Raw genomic sequence first — 19,356 nt, forward strand, 5'->3', positions numbered from 1 at the left:
TCCCTTCATCAGTTTCCACAGGAAATCTCCTCACGGCAGGCACGCAGGGGCCCAAGGAGGCCTTCCACCAGCTCTCTAACTCCTGCCCTACCTCCCGCCTCCTCAGGGAAGCAGGACCCCAGCAGCGGTCAGGGAATGTCTTCCAAATAGAGTGCTCTCCCCAGCAGGGTTTCTGGTGACTGAAAATCTTGTCCTTTCTGTCCCCTGTATTCATACAAGCTACTTCCAGAAAGGGAACTTAACAGTAAAACCAGAAGTCTCAAGAGCTAACAATAAAAAACCTGAAGAAAAATTAGCAGAAAAGTAGGGAGACGGTTGCAGTTGAAATCCTAACTCAAGTTAGGCTTTGAGATTCTAGTAGCCAAGACAGAAGGGGGGAATGCCATGGGTCGCACCTGCTTCATACTCATCTAATTCACTGTCTAAACGCTTCTTGAGGACCACCAGGCACCCTTCTAGGCACTTGAAGAAAGAAGATAACTCATCAGGAGAGACCAACTTTATCCTGACTCTGGAATTCCAGAGGAGTATGTGTTCTGGATCCTTATTTAAAAGGCACAGAGTGCATGGCCTGTTTGGATAATGGACGGTAACAGCAGCACCTCTGTCACCCCTAAAGCAAAGCTGAGGGCGAATTAAAGTGTTTCTGCGGCAGTGGGCCCCACAGTGCAGATGTACAGCCGCTCACGGTCTGACTTGGGATGATGGCAGCATGTGAGGCTGCAAGAGGGCCAGCCAGCGTGGCCCGTGGCCTCGGAGTGCACCATGTAATGAGTGTGATCGTTACATCTTTTAGTAGAAGATGTAATGATCTTTTACTGAACATCTGCAAGCAGGAAGAAATGAGGAAAGTGACTACCAACCCGAACCCAGGGGACTGTCGCACCTCAGGCGGCCCCAAAGGAGTGGCCTCGTCCCCAGTCTAAGGAACCTCATGTTCTCGAGGGAGAGTCAGACAGTGTTGACCGTGGCAGACCCTCTAGAGGTCTACAGCAGGGATTCCTCCGCTGGCCTGCAGGGCTCAAAGGGGGCAATAATGTTGGGAAAACTCTATAGGCTCAGAATTTTGAAATATGGCTTTTATCTCTTACTAAAGATCTGCAAGCAGGAAGAAAGGAGGAAAGTGATCACCAGCCCGAAACCAGGGGACTATTGCACCCCAGGTCCTAACACTGCGGTTTCTCAAGTTCTCCTTTCAATGTGAGCAAGGCGAGTGTGCACACAGACCCCGTCCAGGAGTCACTCTGTGATCCTCAAGGGAGGAAGGGCCTTGTACTCACACAAAAACAAAACTCACAGGCTATTTGAAAGGGAACACTGATCTTGTTTATTTGAAAATAAGCCAAATATACATTTGCAAACAAGGCGAGTCCCAGATCAGAAGAATACAAAGGAGTAGGACTTGGAATGTCTGTAACGAGTCATGAAACTGGTTCAGGGGTTAAGAATTCTATGTTACTTGAGTTCTTAGCTGATCAGATGTGTCATTGGCAGGCCCTGTTGATTATAGAGGGGCAAGTTTCCTCTTTGATACCAGAGCCAGTTTTTTTTTTTTTAATCATTTTATTATGCAACTCATTGGTCCTAGAAGCTATCGAAGGAGAATTTTAGCAGTATTAGCAGTCTTATGTTAAAGAATAAGAAATACAGCCAAAAAAGATATATATTACTTTCTTTATTGTTGTAAGATCTTATTTTTCTTCTGATTTATTGGAACAGAATCGTGTAGAAAGCCAAGTCTATCAGATAAGAAATTGTTCTCCCTTTGGAATGACAAGTACACAGGTTGTCTAGCTGGTAGAAAGTTTGCTCTTGGCTATATGAGAGAATCTTGTCAAGCCACTGCTCACTGCTCTAGAGTAAAATATAAGATGTGAGACTTGGTAATATTTAGATGAACATTTTCCAATTTAAAGTGCAAATACTTAACAACTTTGAAAGTAACAGTATACATAGAACGTATCTTATTTGTGTCCCAATTTCAAGTCCCACTGTCTGACTACCTCCCACCTTGTCCAAGTGCAACGGTAATTGAACTTAAAATGGGACTCCTTGATTCCACCATCTTTTCATTGCTGACCACCCATTTGATGGCCCCTTCCCTACTCAGCCTAAATTCTGTGGTCAGTTATTAAATCCCTCCCTTGATCCTCGAGATTCACCTTCCTCACTTGGCAAAGCTGTCAGGCTGTTTAAGTCTCACTCTCAGCTACAGAGCCAGTCCTTGGAGCAGAAGCTGGAGCAAGAGTAGGTGGAGAAGGGCCCGAGGGCATTTTACACAGTATAAATAGCGTGTGTTCTTCACTGGATCAACAAAAGCCTTGGCTGGGTTTTAGGGTGAGGGAGGAGGAGATGTGGCTGAATGAGAGGCAGGGACCCAAGCCTCACAGGCACTGTGAAGGAGGCTAAGACCCACTGCTTTTGGCTGTCTCCAGCGGGCTTTGAAAGGCTGATAGTCTAGGCTAAGTGCGCAATGGCTTACACCTGTAATACTAAAACTCTGGGAGGCCAAAACGGGAGGATGGATTGAGCTCAGGAGTTCCAGACCAGCTTGAGCAAGAGGGAAACCCCGTCTAAAAATAGACAAGTTAAAAATAGAAAACTATTTTTAAAAATAGAAAAGTTAACCCGGCATGGTGGTGCACACCTGGAGTTCCAGCTACTCGGGAGGCCAAGGCAGGAGGATCTCCTGAGCCTAGGTGTTTGAGGTTGTAGTGAGCTATGAAGGTGCCACAGTATTCTAGCCTGGACAACAGAACAGCACCACCCTTCTACCACTGGTACAGTGTCAGAAGTGGCCTGCTAAAACAGATGATTTAAATAAGACCTAGAGTCTCATAATACTCAAAATATCCAGAATACAATAGAAAATCATTCATCATACCAAGAAAAATCTGAACTTGCATGAGAAAAGACAATCGATAGATACCAACACCTAGATGATATAAATGCTAGAATTATCTGACAAGAATTTTAAAGCAGGCATCAAAAATGCTTCAACTAGTAATTATGACTACACTCGAAACAAATGAAAAATCAGTGTCAGTGAAGAAATAGAAGATATAAAGAAGAACCAAATGAAATTTAAAAACTAAAAATATAGTAGAAATTTACTCCATGGATGGCCTCAAAGCAAAATGGAGAAGACAAAGGAAAGAGTCCATGAAGTTGAATGTATAATAGAAATTTCCCAATCTGAGCAACAGGAAATAGACTGAAGGAAAAAAATAAAAATAAGAAACAGGAGCAGTGCCGTAGGGACTTGTGGAACTACAACAAAAGATGTAACATTTATATTATCATAAGCCCAGAAGGAAAAGAGAAAGAGGTGGGGTTGACATAATGGCTGAAAGTCTCCCAAATTTGACAAAAGACATAAACCTACAGATTGAAGAAGCTGATCCAACCCCAAATAGGAAAATCCCAAAGAAATTCACACCAAGATACATAATAATCAAAGTTCTGAAAACTAAAGCCAAGGAAAAACTTCTTAAAAGCAATGAGAGAGAAACACCTACCATTGTTTCCCAAAAAATAAGACAGGGTCTTATATTTATTTTTCCGCAAAACAACACCTTAGGGCTTATTTTCAGGGGATGTGTTATTTTCCCCTCAAAGCCTCAGCTTGCAGCATGCACAGGATGTCCAGGACCTTAGGGGAGGCCGACCTTGTTGGTGGGGCTGCCCGCACCTTTCTGGTCACCTCTGGGATAGTAGCTGTCAAGGTGGGGCAGATGAGAAGGGCTGCTCATCGTCTTTACCACTCGGGAGGAAATGCATGGGTTGTTTGTGCAGATACGCTGTGTAGCGACGCCCATCGCTAGGTCTTGTCAGGGTAGGCCTTCTAAATTGCTCAAATGCTTAGAAATCCTGCTAGGGCTTATTTTATGGGTAGGTTTTATTTTGGGGGGAACATGGCACATTAGAGTTTTGCCTGTTTTTGTATTTTATTTAAATTATATGAATGGGTCACTAGGTGATAGGAATTTTTTAAAAAATTTAATTATGAATGGAATCACCTGCCCTCTTGTATCTGGTTTTATTTGCGCAATATCTCAATATTACATTTGTTTGAACTTCATCTGTATTGTTGCATTTAGTTATGTGCTCATTTTCATTGCTGTATAGAATGGGTACACTGTGACTTATCCTTTCTCCTATTGAATATTTGAGTAGTTTCTAGTTTGGGGCTATTATAACCAGTCTTGCTGTCTTTGGGGGAACATATTTATGCATTTCAGTCAAGAATATCTAAAAATTCCCCCTGCAACATAAGACAGTTCTAGTTGCTCCACATCCTCCCCAACCACTTACTTTCTATCTTTTTCATTTTAGCCATTCTACATGATTTTTTTTGAAAAACAAATGTAAAAATTGCAGTCTCCTTAAAAGTCTTCCCAGTGACCTTCGGATCAAAATGAAATTCTTTTGCATGGCCTACAGAACTCTGTGATCTGGTTCCTACCTGCGCAATTCCATCTGCATCTAGATAGATCCTCTTACTTCCCACCTATTATGCAGATCTTCCTCCCAAACACAGTACTTGCCATACTCCTCCTGCCACCCTGGGCCTTGCACACAACAAAACTCTGCTTTCTTTCCTGGGAGTACCTCACAATCCTTCAAATATCAACTCAGTGGTCTCTTCTTCAGGTCAAATCCCACTGTCATATGCTGCCAGAGCACTTAGCTCAGCTTCAGTTTATTTGTTTAATTAGTGCTCTTTCATTTCTAGACTCTCTAGTCTGGGCTCCACCAGTGTAGAGAAGTGTCCTTTATTCACCGTTACACACAGGGCCCAGCACAGAGTTGGAACTCATATATTTGAAGAAACCAATGAATGAATGCGTGGTTAATGTAGTACTTTTTGCCTCTGAAGAATTTTTATGGTGGAGTGAATCTTACGTTTAATACCCACTGGGGGAAACTCGGGTCTGAAACTGTTTATTGATATGGAGAATTTAAGAGAATTACAGAAATGTTATTTGGCTATATATTAACCTGACTTTATTTTCTGCAGCTTTTATTGTTTACCTAAGAGAAGCCAGAAATGTCACATCACAGTGTTCAAGGTCTATTTGATTATAACCTTCAAAGATGTTCAGTACATCTGAGTCATGGCCGTTTGTACAGTTTTCTAAATGAACAAGGACATTAGACTCATTGACTTCATAGGCCTCCCCTCAAATGGGGAATTAGGCAGTAAAATTACTCAAGGAGGTAAACTCTGAAATTTCCCTTGAAAATTTTATATCCATCTTTACACAGTCAGAAAGATGAGAGAAGCCACTCGCCCAGCTGCAGCAAACCCATGACCAAAGGGCCCCAAGGCTTTGTGTTTGGTCCTCCCTGCTTGATCACAGCAGTGTCTTAGCCCGTTTTGTGCCGCTGTGACAGAATACCATAGATTGGGTAATTTACAGTGAACAGGAATTTCGTTCTCACAGTTCTAGAGGCTGGGAAGCCCAAGATCAAGCGGCCAGCATCTGCCGAGGACCTTCTTGCTGTGTCATCCCCTGGTGGAAAGCAGAAGGGGAAAGAGGCTGGCTTCCCTGCTTTCTCTAGGCCTTGAGCCTATGTGAGAGGGGCCTACAAACATCTCCCTTCTGCTCCTGTTCCAGAGCCTGTCCCACTGCGAGCTCATCACAGACGATGGGATCCTGCACCTGAGCAACAGCACCTGTGGCCACGAGAGGCTGCGGGTACTGGAGTTGGACAACTGCCTCCTCATCACTGACGTGGCCCTGGAGCACCTAGAGAACTGCCGGGGCCTGGAGCGTCTCGAGCTGTATGACTGCCAGCAGGTCACCCGTGCAGGAATCAAGCGGATGCGGGTAGGTGTGGTGCAGGAGTCGGTCACACCTGGGGTGATTTTAATTTCTAAGCAACAAAGGAATCCATCAAGAATCAACACCCATTTTCTCCATTCTATCATAAGCTAATAGTTATGCAAACCATCCAGTTACACAGATGTTACCTTAGACTTATTCAAAATTCCTTTGCTTAGACTCCACCCTGAAAGACTCAGCTTCAGTGGGTTTGGGGTAAAGGTTCCACACAGTTGGGTCATTAGCACCCTTGTAAGAAGGCCTCACTTAAAGGAAAACAATTTAAGGTCATATCAGTAGACGGCAGAGCATAAGTCTTGGCTAATTTCCATGTAAGAGGGCTTAAGTGAATTTGGCTTTCTTTGCCCATATATTTCACCTACATTGTTTTCTTGATTATGCTTTAAGTTGAGGCATATCTGCATTTATACCTCAAAGCAGCCCCATCCAGGGTGCAACAGCTGTAGAGAACTTTCACTTGGTTTGCAAATGGGGTTGGTTACTGTTCCTGGGCCAAAATATATCAACTTAGGAGTTTCCCTTTAGAAGGTACTGTTACGGGGTAAGAAGGGGGGTGGGCAACAGTAGCTATGGCAGAAATTCTGTTTGAACTTTCTGCCTAATATTAAGGTGAAATAGATTCTAAATGGAGGACTATAGCTTTTCTACGATTGTGACTATCCTAACATTACCAGGGTAAAGATGTCTCCACTTTTTCCTTCTTTATCCATCTAGGCTCAGCTCCCTCATGTCAAAGTCCATGCCTACTTTGCTCCTGTCACCCCACCAACAGCAGTGGCAGGAAGTGGACAGCGACTGTGCAGGTGCTGTGTCATTCTCTGACAGCAGCTGCCCACACCCAAGGGGTGAGGGGCGTCCCTTCCTCCAGAGAAGACCTGAGTCTTCCAGCCTACTCCATCACCCAAATCTGTTGATTCTGCATTGGGAAAGGCATTTACAGGTAAAAGACTTCTGTATGGATTGCAGTAACTGGTGGTTTTCACCTTTATTCTGCTGTGATACAATCAAATCAAAGCCTTGTGTCCGTAACACGTGGCACGTGGTCTCAGCGCAGCCAGGACTATGCCAGAAACCTGGATTTCAAGAGGTGGGTACCTACCTAGGCACAAAAGTCCTACCCTTGGCTTTATCAGCATTCCTTAAACAGACCATCAGTGTTAGCACAAATTGAGCAGAAAAATAAGCTGTTGATTTTCTACCTGATATTTAAGCCAGTGGCCTACTTTAATTCACAATGATTCCATTTTGATTAGCAGGACTTTTCCCACTTTGAAGATTAAATAGTAACTTTATCAAAGTGACAACTGTACTACAAATTCATAATGCCTGATGGTTTTATATGTAGAGATTATGTGGAGGGCATGTTTATAGGTTTCCATGACACCAAAGAAAAGAGGACTGTAAACTGGGTGGAGCAGGGTCTTCACCTTTCTGTTTGTCAACTTGTCACATACACCTCCAGGGACCAAAAACTAAACAAAAGCAACTCAGAGTTTATGTTGCCTGACTGGAAACTATAAGCTCTGGCATATGCTACAGACATAATGCATTTTTGTTAAAGGAATAAAGCTAATTATGTCCATACCTCTTGCAAAATTGGGGGGACCTTAAAGAAATAGAATTAAGGCTTAAGTTACCCATAATATAAGCAATTAAAAATAATGAATGGATGCATGTAGAATGGATGTGATTTTCTTCAAGTTTATTTTAAAATCTTAGAAACCAGATTACACCAGAACTATTCAAAAATTTTACACACTTAAAACTCAGATCAGTAAAGTGTTGGCACCTTTTAGTCTCATAATGTAAAATTGAATAAACCATTGCAATGCTTAAAAAATTAAGTCAGAGGGTTTTATTGCTATGATTTTATGGCAGACAAATCCAAGCAAAACCATTTTCTAAATTCAGACCTTTCTAATGTTACCTGAAATCTCATTAGATGACCTATTTTCTGCTGTGGCTGATTCTTGCTCTGTGCTTTCCACATTTGTGATCTTTATTGAAGATTAAGAACCTGTCACCACCTTTACTGAGAGCTTCGGTATTAAATGGGAGCTGACCCTTCCTAGCAACCACTCCCCAAACTGAAGTGAAACAGCAAAAACAAGATGTTTTCCTATGACTAGCAATACCTCTACTAGATGGACAGTTTTGGAAGCACTTTTAAGGACATTAATGCCTTGGCTGCATTCTAGGAAGCGACAGCAGATACTATATACCCCCATAAATTGACTCGGCAAGATTATCAGAATAAACATTCAAGTCCTGACTATTTTATTGCCTTATATACTCTAGTACTCCTTGGTCTAAAAATTGTGTGGATACCATATGTTTATACCACTGTTGGGGGGAGGTGGACTGATACAGGAAGCTGTTTAAATATGAATTAGTTTCTACAAAAAAATTACCTCTTGTGATCCAGGACACAACCTAGCACAGCTACTGGACTCAATGCTTAATGCCCATGGTCTCATGGATATAAGAGGAGAACCTCTTGTAAGAAAATCAGGCTTGCTTCCTCTTTAAGTGGGAAATAGTTACTGGAATAACCTGTTTTCAGGTCCCATCAGCTTTGAGAAAATAAACTGTGAAGTAGGGAGAACTCTCAAAAAACATGGGCCTAACCTCATACAAAATCTGCACTGGTGTATGTTCAGAGTCTACACAGGGAATTCCTTGATTCTATGACTTGAGGTGACACTAGGAGGAACTGGGATTTTAAATGAGACACACATTTGCAAAACAATCGGAAAACATTTATTATACTGAAATGTGTACATCCTACTATTAAAAAAACAAAGTAACAAATTTGCTGGTGCCATAATTTATTTAACCTGTTTCACTTGGGACAGACTCAAGTTCAATGCCACTTTGTAATTTCAAGTTTGATGAGCTTCTAAGTATTTTTATCCCACTTAAAAACCTGACGAGGAATTCAAAATAGCACACAGCATTAAATGACATTTATTGTTCCATAAATCTTGAGACCGAAAAGGGAATGCTAAATAGACAAGCAAAACTCTAAAACAAGAAGAGATGAGCTTACTTCTTTCCCAAGTGACTGGTATGGAAAACATGTGGTCATACAAAAGCAAAGGGAAAAGGACAGAAAGGAAAGCTCTCCTCCTACAGGGTCTATAGGAGTTATAGGTATTTTCAAACTAAAGATAAAAATATTGAGACCGTGCTTCTTTGTAGCAAATAACCCTTTATGATTCAAACATAAAATGTCAAAGCTTTTACCCACTGCAGTAGTTTGTCTACTCATTCCTATTTTTTGCCTGAACAAAGATGAGGATCAGATCGTACATTCAAAGCCAAAACACTTGGGTAAATGGACAGAGAGATGCTATAATTAAAATGGAACAGAAGCTTTAATTTTTTTTATCTGCCACACCACAGGCCTCAAAAATGCTTGCTGATGAACTTTGGGAAGGTTCTGAGTGAAGGGAGGAGATAAAGATAATAGGAGAAAAATGAGAAAACAGTAGATTCCCTTTGAAAAGTATGCTAGCAGACAAGCATTTGGTTTTATTAAAGAGGCACTCTTTATAGGAAAAAGCTATTATGTGGTGTATAAAAAGCCCCTAAATAATCATCAGAATGTTTATCCATGATTGTACTAAAGCTCAATATTTGAGGAGCGGCTTAAGGGATTTGTATGGTACATTTTAGTGTTTATGACATATCTAGTGTTTCCATGAAAAATTTCATTTTGTTCACGATAAAGATCCCTTAACACCAAAGTCAGAAGCTATCAACAAGAATACTTTTTTCCAATGTCTGGGGTAGGGCTTTAAAAATGTTTAAGAACAAAACAGTGTTGGGGGCAGTAAGTCGGATGAAGGGAAGGAAGAAAATGAGAAAGAAAATTCATAAGAGTTTAAAAGGCAAGGAAGCTTCAAAAAATGAAAACCAGAAACTAAAATGCTAAAATGGAAGCAGAAGCAAAACAGTTTTTCAATTAATCTGTGACAAAGCAAAAACACAAAGTCTTTGTACCTATTAGGATTTACACTGATCCTCTCACCAAGGTACTCCTGATAAATGCAGTTTGCTTCAAAAGCCCATCTTCCTGGCTTGGATGTTCTCCGATCTGGCATGATCACATCAGACGTACACCCTTAGACATGATTTCTTGCGAGAAGGTGCCGAGCCTCTTACCTGACCAACAATCGCCACATGAGCACAACACATCTCTCTGCGGACAGGTTCCATGCTGGCTCCACAACAGCACTGTCCCCTCATTTCCTCCCTAGGTCAGCATAAGGTTCAGGCAATAAAAGCCAAACTGGCACAGAAAGGTAAATGCCCACAGTAAGTTTTTACATTCATTTCCAAACTGCATACAGTGTAAAAAGACAGCAAAGGCTGCTTCTAGGAACTGTGTCTACTGGCCTCTGCCAGAGAAGCAGGCAGCTACGCCTGCACCGTGGCCTCCAGAGCTGGATGCACACTGTCCCGATGTGCTCACTCTCACGAGGATGCTTGGCTATGGCAGTGACAGTGAGGAGATTCACCTCTCACACAGCTCATTAGAAAGGTCATCTTGTGTTTTCAATATGAAACATTTCATGTGGTAAAATCCAATCCCAAGACTTCTTGGATTCAGTCTTCACACACTTTTAAGCGTGACTTTATTTGGTACTGAATATAGTTCAGTCTACGTAAGATATCACTTCAAAATTATGTGGATACCATCACCATTTTCAGCTGCAGAAAAAGGAAAGGAATTACTTTTTTTAACCAGACTTCAGAAAAGCAAGACTACTAAACTGAAAACTCCCTGAAAATCTACAACTCCCTGCCCCAATATAGGTTACCTTTTAATAATTCTAGACAAAAAGGCAGGTTAATTTGCTGTAGTTCCTCTTCCCTAAGAGAACTTCATGCACACATTCCCTTTTTAGACATTCTGCTTTTTCATGTCTGCCCATATTCCTATCAACACCCCTGCTCCCACCCATACCTCTTGCCAGTCTCGGGTCAAGAGGAAGGGGGCCTGCCTATTAAGACAAAAAACAAAAGTGCTATACACAAGGGGAGTAAAACCTAAAGGTAGTCAACCTTATACAAAATATACAAATAAACAGAGGGTGCAAATGTATACGTCCATCTTTGCTCAATTTTTTGAACTCCTCAGAGATAAATTTGAAACATTTTAAAAATATCACTTTGGGGCTGGGCACGGTGGCAAAAATCTATAATCCCAGTACTTTGGGAGGCCGAGGTTGGACGATTACTTGAGGCCAAGAGTTCAAGGCCAGCCTGGGCAACATAGCGAGACCACGTCTCTACAAAAAATTGGCCGGTAGTCCCAGCTACTTGGGAGGCTGAGGCAGGAGTATTGCTTGAGCCCAGGAGTTCAAGATTACAGTGAGCTGTGTTCACACCATTGCACTCTAGGCCTGATGACAAGCCAAAGCCCTGTCTCAAAAAAACAAAACTACTTTTCCCTGATGGCCTAGTATTTCTCAGTAAATGGTGAGAAGCAGCTCAGGCATTCATAAAGAAATGAATTTTTTCATGAGGACAAAGTGTGAAAAACAGTAAACAGAGTCTGGAAGGAAAATCCTATGATATCTGGCACCACACCAGAAGTCTCCACTGGTTTCAAAGAACACAACTATACAAATGGAGTATGTATCTTCTTTTATAAACAATGAGTTTTGCAGGGTATAAAAACTACTGCCATGAAAACAAAAGAATGAGCAGAAGGCTACTAAGTTAAAGATGTTTCTGACAGTGAAAGATAGAGTGAACCAATTTAGTTAAAACTCAGCCTTGCAGGTAAACAGATGGCATATACAACACATCAGCACAAAGGAAAATCATAATTTCAGCAGGTTGGGGCCACTCCTTTCTTGAGTGACTGGCAGGAAAGGGCACATAACATCTTCTAGGGCCAGGTTTCGTGCTAAGACTGTTTGGATTTTAACCCATCTAACTTTTAAAACTGTCTATGAATGTATTATATTGTCTCAAATAAATTCTGCATTTAAAAATCCCTCCTCTACCTAATGTTAGAGCTCACCTGAACCTGGTCCAGGCGCTCTTTCCACATTCTTTACTTGAATGACCTCAACAACTTCCATGCTTTGAAGTCACTGCCGATTTGCTGAAGGCTTCCAAATTTACATCTCAAGCCCAGGCCTCCTTTCTGAGCTCTAGACTGTGTTTTTTTTTTTTTTTTTTTTTTGAGACAGTCTCACTCTGTTACCTGCTAGAGTTCTGTGGCATTAGCCTAGCTCCCAACAACCTCAAACTCCTGGGCTCAAGCAATCCTCCTGCCTCGGCCTCCCAGAATGCTAGGATTACAAGTGTGAGCCACCACTCCCAACCCAAACTGGTTTAATTAACTGCCTACTTGACATTTCTACATGTCCAAAATCAAACTGCTGGTTGCTTTACTTCCACCTTACTTACCTCTGTAACAAGACAACCATCTGCCCAGTCATTCTCCATGGAAAACCAGGAGTCACAACTATTCCTTCCTCCAATGTGCAGCCCACTGAGGCCCTGTCTATAAATATGTAAGATACCATCACCTCTCACCTGGATGCTATCTCCTGGTTCCACTTTTGCCACCTTCTCATCTATCTACACAGAGTTGTTAAGAGTGGAAGAAAAATCTAATCACATTACAGCTCCTTTGTTTAAACAACTTCACTGACTTGACTTGCCAATGCATTTTAAATAAAATCCAAACTACCATCCTCACCAGGCATGCCAGACCCTGCCTCCCAATGTGACCCTACCTTGCTCTGCTCACCCTTGCACACTGCATAGCAGCCGCATGACCACCTGCCAGGCTTTCAAAGAAGCCAGGAGCCTTCCTTTGCATGTAGACCCACAATGCCTTGAGGCACTACCCCTATGGCCCACTCCTTCTCACTCTTCAAGTCTCAGGACTGGCACCTCCTCAGAGAAGCCTTGCCTATTAGCTTCATATTCCCCCCCACCCCGACCCAGTTCCCCCTTATCCGTAATTACCCTACACTTTCTTGGCACTGAAAATATTGGTAATTTTGTGTTTGCTTTCCCCAATAGAGTGGGAGCTCTGTGGATTCTGTTTTCTTCAAGATCCACTGACCACTACAAGCAAAGTGCTCAGTAGGACACTGGCTGAATGAATTGCAATGTTTTTTTCCAGTCACCTAAAGACTCCCTTTCCTTATTTACTTATTTCTGTCACAACAACTTAGAAATATTCAATTTATTTTGCAAACTCTTCTTAAAATGAGTAGGAAGAGTAAACACACAAGAGGGCTGCTTATTAGAGGCACACACTCTCTTTCATCATTCCAGCATTTCAAGACACACACACATGCAAAGTACCTTTTACTGTGGAGAATAAAAAGCAACTCTCATCTTGAAAGTTCTGAACCATCTAGAAGGATAAAGCAAATGCATAAGTATAATTAAGCTCTAACTGTCTTAAATGACTAGAAATGATTAAAAATTATAAAGGAAAATGTCAATTTATATATTCTTCTTCAATGGCCAAAATGATCACTCATGAAGGCAGTGAGTAGTAGTCAAAGTGCACACTTGCTGCACTGCCTTGTGCTAACAACCTGCCCACAATGGGCCCTGAGCAATCTGCTCAGCCTCCTGTGTGATTCATGGTGGAGCATTTCCTGCCAGGCCCTGTGAATGACTAATAAAAATTGTATAAAGTGTTCTTCTATTATTACTTGCTTTACCAAACACTGAAAATTTATTTACAAACTATGTTTTCTAAAGTTAGTCATCAAATGACAGACAGAAGGAAGACACATCTAATGCCTCACTTCATAAAAAGGGCCAAAGTCCACCACTAACCCTAGAGCCCTAATAAGTGTCTGAATTCAAAAGGGTGGTGCCGGGAGGCTTGGACAGCCAGTTTTCCTTGACTTGTATTCTTTATTATCATTAGGATGCCTGAAACCCTTGGTTGTAAATTCTTACAAATTTTGATTCCCAACTCTTTGAAAACGATTCTCGTATTTGCAAAAGGGGTCACAATTCTTCTATAGTTCTAGAATGATATGTATCAAAGTAAACACCAGTGTGAAAGGGAAGAGCAAATGAACATGCTTATTTGATTTACCTGATCACTAACAAGAATGTGAATACCAGTGGGACCCTGTCTGTAAACCTGGTTAATTTGGTGGAAAGGAATATTAAACACCAACGCAAGTTTTCGAGCAACTTCTGAGGCAATCATTTCTTCCAAGTAGATTGCATGATAAACTGAAATTTAAAAAAAAGACAGCATTTTAACAGCAATCTTTGATCTGTTTTCTACCTAATTTAAAGGAAGATCACACCTTTCAAAGTACCAAAAATAAAATAATTAGGAATAAATTAACATTTCTTTTCCCCTCTTACTACCTTAAAATCTCCAACTACTCATCTGAAATAAAAATACAGTATTTATATTCACACATATAATTTAATAAACATTAACCATAATCCCTGTACAAAAGGATTTAAGGTTTTGATTTTCTTTATATTTTCTGCAATGAATATGAAGTTTCATGTATTCAAAATTTAAAAACAGGAATTGGCTGCAAACGGATACAGCGAATCTGCTTAAGGTAATGGGACACAATCTGGATGGTGGCAATAGCTGCAAAGCTGTCAATTTACTAAAATATCATTGAATTATATACTTACAATGGGAGGATTTCATGGTATGTAAATTATACCCGAAGAAAGCTGCTTTAAAAAATAATACGTATTTCTAGCAATATACAAAAAGAATCCTGAAACGATCATAGTTTTTGAACCGGTAATTCTACTGGTAATTTATACTAAGGAATAAAAGCTATCTCTACACATCTCACACACACAATTTAAAAAAACATAAAAAAAGGCCGGATGCAGTGGCTCACACCTGTAATCCTAGCACTCTGGTAGGCTGAGGCGGGTGGACTGCTCAAGGTTAGGAGTTTGAAACCAGCCTGAGCAAGAGCAAGAACTCTCTACTAAAAACAGAAAAAAGATTAATTGGCCAACTAAAAATATATAGAAAAAATTAGCCACGCATGGTGGCACATGGCTGTAGTCCCAGCTACTTGGGAGGCTGAGGCAGAAGGATTGCTTGAGCCCAGGAGTTTGAGGTTGCTGACGCCACAGCACTCTAGCCCGGGCAACAGAGTGAGACTCTGTCTCAAAATAAATAAATAAATAACATAAAAAAGATACTATATGAAAAGTTAAGAACGTAAACAATGAAGGCTGATTCTTCTTTACAGAAAGTCCCAGCCACATTCCATCCAGTGTTCTGCATTTCTGCCTCATATAACTTAGCAGCAAAGGTCTGCACAGCGCACATCTATAGTGAGTCTTACTTTCACAGATCCTGCTCAATACTGATTCAATCCAGGATCAGGAGTATCACTGCTGAGAACTTTGCTTCCTCAGACAAGGGGTTTTTTCTTATTGTGTGTGTGTAGAAATCTTAACTAATTTTATACTATTAGAATATGGAACTAACATTAGGGTAACACTTTAGAAAAGATCTAGAGCAGGGGTCACCAAACCACAGCTTGCATGGGTCAATTCCTGCCCTTCATGTAGTCTTTTTAATGACATTTTACTAAAAACGTGGCCATCCCTTATCATTTACATATTGTCTATGGCTATTTTTGCACTACAATGGCAGAGTTGAAAGTGCAAGAGACCCTATGGTCCGAAGTGTTGGAAATATTTACTACCTGGCTTTTTATGGAACAAGTTTGCTGACCTATGATCTAGGATTAAGGTCTGTAATATTTCCCCCCATAACTCCACAAACACTTGATTTGAGGACATGCCTTCCAAATACCACAATCCTGACCACGTATAAATGATATATGTAAGAATTCAATGATACATGGAGCACTCCTTTAAATTTTTATCCTTTAAGACTAAGAATTTGTATCATTAGTCTTAAAATTCACAGCTCTTGAAGTCAAGATGATACTAAATATAAAAGCTCACAATATTGATGCTCTCCTTCCAATTTTTCATTTAAAGTCAAACCCAAAACACTTTTTAGAGCTTCACCTATTATTAGGGCAAATAATTGTCTTTTTGAATTCCATAACACATCTTCCTCTGAAAAGATCTGTGTTGCCTTCATTCTGTTTCAGATGTGGGAGAAGGGAATATTACTATATACTCATGTTACAAATGAGAAACCATATCCTTTTGTAAAATGCTCACCTTTTTACCTTTTTGTAAGGGCCATATTGGGGGGGGCAGGATTTTTATCTCTAATCCAGCACTACACTGTACAATTAAGAAGACCCCTCAGGATGAAAAGCCCTCCCAATATTCAGATGGAAAATAATGTAGAGTGTATTTATGACACAAGAACATAGCACCAGACTCACCATGCACAAAGTAAACGGTGCTGGCCCAACACACCTTTGTACATATATAATATTTTAAGAGTTTCCCCTGCCCAGTCAGTAGAATTGGGGGGGGGGAAGAACCTTCCTGCTTTTCTTACTAAGCCATCAATGTTACATTTATCATTTCAGTAAATTTGAGATTAAAAATTAAAAAATGCCAGCAAAATCTCAAAGCGTTCAAGCTAGTTTCTCACTTTATAGGTATTTCTGGCAGAAAGAGCCAACTAAAAAAGAAATCCATAGTGTGGCTGAAATAACTGAGGAAGGATATTCGTTTCCTCTTCTCCCATGGACTTGGCCCTAGAGCTGCTGCCTCTCGCTGCTGTCACGGCTCCCACACCGGCAACTCGGCAGTCCCAATACGGCAAGAGTTCTCCAAGCCCCACTCAAGTCCTGCCTGTTTCTGACAATCTCAGCAAGGAAGTGACAGAATTAAGATCCCCCAATACTCACCATAGGGTGTCCCACTGCCACTCTCGCCTCCACTGCCCACAGCTTGCTGCTGCCCCTGCAGCGCTGTGTTGTTTGGCTGTTCCCGGCAGACATAGATGGTTAAACGGGGCCTAACCGACCTGCAATCAGAAGACGCCACTGATGAGCCCTGGAGAGAACGCTGCCTTGCCTTACCGCATGTACAAATGACAACTACAGGAATCTAAGTTCTATTCCCTTAGGAGAACTTTATGATGTTATTTCATTACACAAAATAATTTACTAATAAAAATATAAAAACCACACACCTCACACCAACTATCACAGGTGGTCTAACATGATGATCCAGACTCTAAACCATTGAGATGGTCTGTCAGATGCTGGTAAATTTAAGTTTCAAGATTAAGTCAGCAATTTACAATCAGTAGGATTCAATTTTAATGGAATTCTCATACCACAAGAACAGAAATAGCAATGATAGTAAATGGATCTTAAAAGCCAGCACATTACAGTTCTATCATTTTAATTCACAATTAGTTTACATTTTTAATAACTTTAGTGATAGTCATGACCTTGAAAACCATAGATTCTGTATAGCTCACCTAAATTAGAAGTTTTGTTTTCTTGGCAACAAACCCAGTCGTCTTCAAGAAATCAGTACTGCCCATGTGCATTTCTACCAGTCTTACAGTCTACCTCTGCCCTCAGTGCCTGCATCATATCTGGGCCTGCCCTGAAGGTGTACACAAAAGTCTTCTTGTGAGCATGATACTGCCAATGCTCGATGGCACACACAGGCACACGCCAACCTAGCGTGGAAACACAGTGCCCAAATTCCCCACATGAAGAACGGGACATTATTATTTCATGCAAAACAGTTCACAGTATTTTACCTTGACTTCAGTGAATTATAGAGCCGAATTCCATCGGCTGCACCACAAATTTGAACTAAATCCTCCTTTGTCAGTTTTAGTAAGTCGGCACCTGGAGAACAGCAAAGAGATTCTTTTCAAATAAATGGAAAAAGAACAAACAGAACTGGTTGCTTTACAGGTGACTGTCTTCACTCAGTTAAATGTCCTTCAAAATAAGCACGGGTATCCTGAATATACACATAAACAAGAATGACACAAGACATATACAGCTGTCCCTCTGGGCCAAACAAAACGCTGGCTTTTCCATGTCCTGTTATCACAAAGGAACTTAGAAAGCCCAGAGGCTGGTAAATCAAACCAGTGAGCAGGACCTATAGGACGGTCTGTTCCCAATACAGATTTCACTCCCTACCTTTCTGAGTGGATGGGTTGTGGCCCCAGATAAATAAACCTTGAGATCACCCAGACCAATTAGTCTTTTATTTTACAAAAGATGAAATGAAAGTCCAGAGTTATGGGGACTTGCCCAACGTCTAACAATGAAATGAGAGCAGAGCTCGGGTTAGGGCTCTTTATACAGAGACATGCAATGGAAAGTCGAAAATTCTGTAATGTAACAACTCTGTCATAGCAGCCAGTTCTTTTAGGAAAGCACGGCGCAGAGTTGTACATTATACCCTAAGACTTTCCCCAAGCAAATGCTAGGTACCATGTCATTTGCAAGTGTAAATGTCCCTCTAATCAGGTTTCCTATGACACCACCTGGAGATGCATTGCTTGATGCCTTTTAAAATTCCATCTAAACACTTCCTTAACTTACTATGTAAGAAAAAAACTTACACTTAAGTATATAAAAACCATATTCAAGTACATTCATACCATGAGGTACTACTCAGTATTTCAAGTGTAAAGGACATGGTCACTAGGATTTGCTTTGAAGTACCACAGAAAGGCAGGAGAGGCAGTAGAAAGCCTGACCAAAGGCTGGTAATTTCTGAAGCTGGGGGATTGGTTATATCTCCTCTCTACTTTTTATGTCCGAATGTGCCTATAATCTTCTGTTTTACCCTTTTACTAACAGTCAGGATACAGTTTATTGGGGGAATTAAGATGCCCTTTGGGATGAAGACATGACTTCCATATGATAAACATCCAATTATATATGCAAGAAGATAATGGAGTTATCTTTCCGTTTTTAAGGGCTTGAATGTGAGAGCCTAATAAATTTCTGATTTGTAAAAGAAATAAAGACCAGAGAAGCACATTTCCCAGGAGACATAAGTATTGATGGAGTTGTTTTATGGAGTGAGGTAATCAGCTCTCTCTTGTCTCTCTACTGCCTACTATATGCACCTCACAGTTGTGACCAGAGATATGTGTGTGTGTGTGCACACCCTTAACTCATACAGAGAACTGGACAGATAACTGCATGTACACCCCTTCCTGAAATGTGCATGCCCAACATGCTCAGAGCAATAAGCCTCACTCTCCTCACCATTCTACTATCAGTGCTGTGACTCAGATGATATGCCAAAGAGGTACTACGGGCAACTCTCCATTCACCTTCTTAGAAGAAGCACCTCAGGGTAAGGAAAAGGCAGGAGGCCAAGCCATGTGACAACTTGAGCTGTGAAAGGAGCTTAGAACTCTCTAGACAGAAATATGTATCTGCTTAATGTAATAGGCGTAACCTGGGGGTCTCCCTCTGTTCCAACTGCGGAGCTTTTTCTATGTGTTATACTTTCCATCTGCTTTCCTTACAAGGGTGCAAGATACCTCCCCACTCTGAAATTTTATAGTTTCTACTTTTTC

The 19,356-nt window shown here is 41.0% G+C and overlaps 2 protein-coding genes across 6 annotated transcripts in view; one reads left to right on the forward strand and one right to left on the reverse strand.

Moving 5' to 3' along the window:
* FBXL2 (F-box and leucine rich repeat protein 2) overlaps positions 1–8,446 on the forward strand; it is a 71,049-nt gene extending 62,603 nt beyond the window's left edge. The window contains exons 14-15 of the mRNA XM_012769184.2: positions 5,622–5,834; positions 6,564–8,446. Coding sequence (XP_012624638.1) covers positions 5,622–5,834; positions 6,564–6,671 — 321 coding nt within the window. The 3' untranslated portion in view covers positions 6,672–8,446. The remainder of the gene's footprint in view (positions 1–5,621; positions 5,835–6,563) is intronic.
* Positions 8,447–8,660: 214 nt separating this feature from the next.
* UBP1 (upstream binding protein 1) overlaps positions 8,661–19,356 on the reverse strand; it is a 55,476-nt gene continuing 44,780 nt past the window's right edge. For 4 of the 5 annotated variants that reach the window (XM_076006036.1, XM_076006031.1, XM_076006044.1 and 1 more), the window contains 5 exons: positions 17,563–17,653; positions 16,691–16,809; positions 13,945–14,087; positions 13,191–13,242; positions 8,661–10,565 (listed from right to left, as the gene is read on the reverse strand). In XM_076006036.1, the coding sequence (XP_075862151.1) occupies positions 10,528–10,565; positions 13,191–13,242; positions 13,945–14,087; positions 16,691–16,809; positions 17,563–17,653 (443 nt within the window). In that variant the 3' untranslated portion in view covers positions 8,661–10,527. Of the gene's footprint in view, positions 10,566–13,190; positions 13,243–13,944; positions 14,088–16,690; positions 16,810–17,271; positions 17,403–17,562; positions 17,654–19,356 lie in introns of those variants that run through there. The other variant, XR_012920644.1, reaches the window with a different exon arrangement.

The sequence above is a fragment of the Microcebus murinus genome, chromosome 1 (assembly GCF_040939455.1).
Source record: "Microcebus murinus isolate Inina chromosome 1, M.murinus_Inina_mat1.0, whole genome shotgun sequence".
In the NCBI taxonomy this organism is placed as follows: Eukaryota; Metazoa; Chordata; class Mammalia; order Primates; family Cheirogaleidae; genus Microcebus; species Microcebus murinus.